Raw genomic sequence first — 4,771 nt, 5'->3', positions numbered from 1 at the left:
CGAAATTAGGGGACAGAGGTGACAAAAACCCACCCCCAAATGAGGTGCCAGGTGACAAAACCCACCCCAAATCAGGTGCCAGGTGACAAAACCCACCCCCATGGGGTGCCAGGTGACAAAACCCACCCGCATGGGGTGCCAGGTGACAAAACCCACCCGCATGGGGTGCCAGGTGACCCCGGGCTCTGGCTGACCCGTGGCCACCTCCCCGCGTGTCCCCTCCCGCCCCAGGTGACCCCGGGCTGAGGACGGAGCTCTGCGTGCTGCTGGTGGGGCTCGGTGCCGTCATCGCCATCGTCTTCGTGGCCATCGTCATCTTCAGGGCCACCCACTTGGCCAAACGTGAGTTTGGGGGGTTCCTGGGATGGGTGGGGGTCCCCGAGGGCTGATTCCCAAAATCCCTGAGGTTGGGAAAGAGCTCCAAGGTCGTCGAGTCCAACCTGTGGCCAGTCCCCACCTGGGCACCGCCCAGTGTCCGGTGGTTCCTCGGACACCTCCAAACGCCCCTTCCAAGGCCTGACTGCTCTTTCCAGGAAAAGAATTCCTCCTGAAAGGGTCAAAAACCTTGGAATGGATTATCCCGACCCTTGGGAAGGAGAAAAATGTGGTTTTCTCCAAGGGTAAAAAGAAGGGGGGAAAAAATGGCTTAAAAACCAGGAGAAAAATTAAAAAATGGAAATGGATTCCTTTCCCATGGGGATGGGTGTCCACAACCATCTGCCACGATCCCAACGGGAATTGGATGATCCTAACCCAAAAACTGGAGGGAGGAGAATCTTTTCCCATTCCTCGGGTGGAGGCCAATTCCCAGAAATGTCCAAATTCCCAGAAATGACCAAATGAGCCGGAAACCCTCTGGCCACGGAGCTGGTCATCCCCGAGGGACTGGGTGTGGCTGGAATTGGGATTGGGATCTTTGGGCTTGGGATCTTTGGGATCCCCTTCCAGCTCCCAGCCCATTCCAGACTTGGAGAGTGAATCCTAAAAGGAGAATTCCTGAGGGAGCTGTGGGGGTTCATCCTGGAGAAAAGGGGGATCCAGCGGGAATTTGGGGCTCTTCCAGGGGGGATTTGGGATCTGATCGCAGGGAACGGGGCCAGCACAAGAGGGAACGGCCTCGAGCTGTGCCAGGGGAGGCTCAGGGTGGATATTTGGGAAAATCCCTCCTGGAAAGGGCGGCCAGGCCTTGGGAGGGGCTGCCCAGGGAGGGTTGGAGTGGCCATCCCTGGAGGTGTCCGAGGGATCCCGGGATTTGGGCTGGGTGTCCAGGGGCAAACGGACACAGGCCAGATATGATGACCTTGGAATTCTTTCCCAACCTGGATGATCCCGGGATTGTGTGACCCCCCCACAGGTGACCAGAACCCCTCCTGGCCAGTCCCGGACCACTCCCAGGTCACTCCGGCCAGCACCAGCCCCACCATCTACGCCCAGGTGCAGAGGGTGCAGGTGAGCTGGGAAAAACGGGGACAAATGGGGAAAATGGGGAAAAATGGGATGGGGGGGAAAAGGGGGAAGAAAGGGGGGGAAATAGGGGGAAAAGGGAGAAGAAAGTGCAGGGGAAAAAGGGGGAAAAGAGGGAAAGAAGGGAAAAATGGGGGAAAAGGGGGAAAAAGAGGGAAAAGGGAAAATGGTGGAAAAAGAGGGAAAAGGGGAAGAAGGGGAAAAGGTGAAAAAGGGGAAAAGGTGTAAAGGAGGAACAAGGTGAAAAAGGTGAAAAAGGGGGAAGAAAGGAGGAAAAAAAGGTGCTAAAAGGAGAAAAGGGGGAAAAGGGGGGAAAAAGGGGGAAAAAGGGGAAAAGGGGGGAAAAAGGGAGGAAAAAGGGGGAAAAAAGGGGAAAAAGAGAAAAAAAGGGATAAAGGGGGAAAAAAGCAAGGGGAGCAAGGGGGGAAAAAGGGAGAGGGTGACATTGTGGGGCGGCCACCCACCCCTGCCGCCCCTGGTCCCCGGAAATTTGGGAATCTCTGGGAATAAGGCCGCGTGACACAACTTGCCGAGCCCTCAACGTCCCGCGGTGCCTTTGGGGACAAACTCCGGGGTTTTGCCCCTTTTCCAAGCCCCAAACCGGGCAGGAAAAGGTGGCGGCAGGGCCGGGCTGGCCCCGTGGGGACCCCGGGCTCGTTGCCCACCCTTTGTCCCCTCCCTCAGAAGCCCAAAGGGACCGTCCCCATCGCCGCCTCCTCCTCCTGCACCACCATCTACGCCGTGGCCACCGGGCCACCCCCGGCCCCCGACGGAGCCCCCCGGTCCCCGGCAGGGTCCCCAACCCCGCGGGGACACTCCCCGCTGTCCCAGGTAAGGGGGACTGTCCCCAGCCCCCACCTGTGGGGCGCTGCCTGGCCAGGCCACCTCGCTGAGCCCTTTGGCCACCCCACATTTTTGTCCTCTCCAAGGAGCCCACGACGGTTTATGCCAGCGTGACTCTTCCCGTGGCCTGAGCTTCTCTGGGATCTGCGTTCCTGGCCGGATTCTCCCGCTGATCCCTGGGGAATCCCTTGGGGATCCCTTGGGAATCCCTGAGGAATCGGGGGAAAAACTCTCCGGAGTGGGCGGCGTGTCCGGCGCGGTGGCCGGAGCGGTGTGGGATGGTCAAGCAAGGGCTTGGACATGGGCAAGGAACCTCCCCTGGGTGTGGGGGAGGAATTCCAGCGGGATCCTGGAGCGGTGGGAGAAGGGAGAGAGGCTCTGGATCCACCTCGGAGCTGGGAAGGAGGGAGGATCCTGACGGGAAGGGTCATTCCCGCTCCTGCGGCCCCGGGAAAGGCGTCTAGGAGCGGATTTGGACTCGGACCTCATTCCTGTGGAATTTCACTCCGGGATCTCATCCCGTGGTCCTGATTCCCCAAGGGAGCCCACGGGGACTTCAAAGTGGAAAAATGAGAAGTTGGTTTTATTTTTTGAGCTCTGGAATGAGTGAAATGAATGATTTTGGCCCAAGGAGTGAGGAATTTCAGCAACCCCTCTGTGGGAGAAGCCACGTCCCATCGGACTTCCCCATTCCCATCCTTTCCCACAGATTTTATGGGAACAGGTGAGGTTGTCCCTGGTGGAATTAAAGCTGAATTTAGGGCTGAGAGGGGGCCTGGCCACCCCCTGCCCTGATTCCCTGCGGGAATATCCAGTGTGGGAATGCTGAGGGGCCAGGGCTGAGCAATCCAACCCTGCCCCAATTCTGGCGATTTTATAACCCCAAAACGTCTCAGGTGTCCGCAGCTCCGAGCTCGTGGATTGTGACGGAGGGGAAGGAAAATAAATTGGGAATAAAACGTTTTGGGATGGGATTCTGGGGGAACTTCCCAGGCTGGGCCTGGATTTGGGGGAAGAGGAACCAAAATATTTGCCCGGGGAAGGGCAGCTCAGGCTCATCCTTGTGCCTCGAAAATGGTGGGAAAGCCCCACATTCCATCACCCTGGAACAGCCCAGGATTAACCCCCTGAGCTGCTGAGTCGAGCTCCTCGTTGGCCTCTGCAGTGGAACAGGAGGAAAATCGAGGAAAGCACCGCGGCTTCGGCCACGGCCACGGCCACGACCCTGCCCAGGCTGCCGAGGTGCGGCTCTGGAGAGAGAAGAAGTCCATGGATCACATCCCAAAATAAACCTGGCTCTTCCTGGCATGGGGACAGAGGGAACCCGGCCCCAAATCCCTCCCTGATCCCTCATTCCAGGAGAACTCGCTCCGAGCCAGGGCTGCCCGAGGACGAGCGGCTTTGTGGAAGCAGCACCCAGAGAATCCCGGCCCGGCCCCTCCCGGGCACGGCCCTTGGCCGATGCCTCTTTGCCCTCCAGGGACCTCGGGGGGCTTTTTGGGGAGCAAAGCCCGTGAGGAACCCACATTCCCACACCCACCTTGGCTCTGGGGCACGGATGGACTCGGTGCTCCCATCCCAAACTCGGGGGGACTCCTGCCCTCCCGAAATCCCCCAGGGGACAGAGCCAGCCCGGGGGTGCTGAGGGCACTGCCCGGAGAGGCCCAACATTCCCTGGAAAGGGTTTTGGGAGGAGCTGGAGGGTGCTGGGCTCAGGCTCCCCAATCCCCCTCCCCGGCCACACATGGAAAAGCTGCCCCGGGCACACGGGGACGCCTGGGGACGCTCGGGAGCGCAGCTGGACATGGACAGGGGGTGGCAGCTCACCGGGGCCGGGAGGGTGCGTGGCGTTTTCTGGCGAGGGGAGAAAACAGGGAGAGAGGTCAGCGCTTCCCTCTGCATCCCGAGCCACCGCTCCGGGGAAAAGCTGGAGCCCCGGAGAGTGGGATCAGCCCATCCCACCCCATCCCAATCCCATCCCAATCCCATCCCAATCCCAAACCTTCCCACAGCTCTCACCTTCACAGAGGCCACCAGGTGCCACCACGGTGACGTTCCGGCTGCTGACGGGGTTCCGTGCCGTGCACGTCAGTGACTCCGGCTCGTTCCAGGGTGATTCATTCACCACCAGCACCGTGGGCCCCTCATCCCACGGCTGTTCCCCCTTGCTCCAGAGGTAGGAGATGCTCCCGAGGCCGGTGCCGGGCACGGAGCAGCGCAGGGAGAAGCGGCAGCTCCCGGCCGAGCAGTTCCGGTCCTCGCAGGTCACCGTGGGCTCTGCCAGCTCCCCTGGGGACAGGGGCAGACGAGAGTGTCAGGAAACCCCTTTGAGCAGAACAAACCCCAAAAGCAGCACTAGAAGCACCTACCGTACACGCGTAGGGTGAACGTGGATGTTTTCCCATTGATCTTTACCGAGTAGATCCCGGCGTCCTCCAAGCTCAGCTGGGAGATGCTGAGTGCG

At 60.1% G+C, this 4,771-nt stretch overlaps 1 protein-coding gene across 1 annotated transcript in view; it reads left to right on the top strand.

The window, feature by feature from the left end:
• SLAMF1 (signaling lymphocytic activation molecule family member 1) overlaps positions 1 to 2,940 on the top strand; it is a 7,861-nt gene extending 4,921 nt beyond the window's left edge. The window contains exons 5-8 of the mRNA XM_042020549.1: positions 232 to 342; positions 1,355 to 1,449; positions 2,149 to 2,295; positions 2,394 to 2,940. Of these exons, the coding sequence (XP_041876483.1) occupies positions 232 to 342; positions 1,355 to 1,449; positions 2,149 to 2,295; positions 2,394 to 2,438 (398 nt within the window). The 3' untranslated portion in view covers positions 2,439 to 2,940. The remainder of the gene's footprint in view (positions 1 to 231; positions 343 to 1,354; positions 1,450 to 2,148; positions 2,296 to 2,393) is intronic.
• The last annotated feature ends 1,831 nt before the right edge of the window (positions 2,941 to 4,771 follow it).

The sequence above is a fragment of the Corvus kubaryi genome, unplaced genomic scaffold, assembly GCF_017639235.1.
Source record: "Corvus kubaryi isolate FWS band 111438036 unplaced genomic scaffold, C.kubaryi_AGA036_p1.0 37005, whole genome shotgun sequence".
Classification (NCBI taxonomy): Eukaryota; Metazoa; Chordata; class Aves; order Passeriformes; family Corvidae; genus Corvus; species Corvus kubaryi.
Note: the sequence above shows the minus strand (reverse complement) of the source record. Positions and strands in the feature narration are given on the sequence as shown.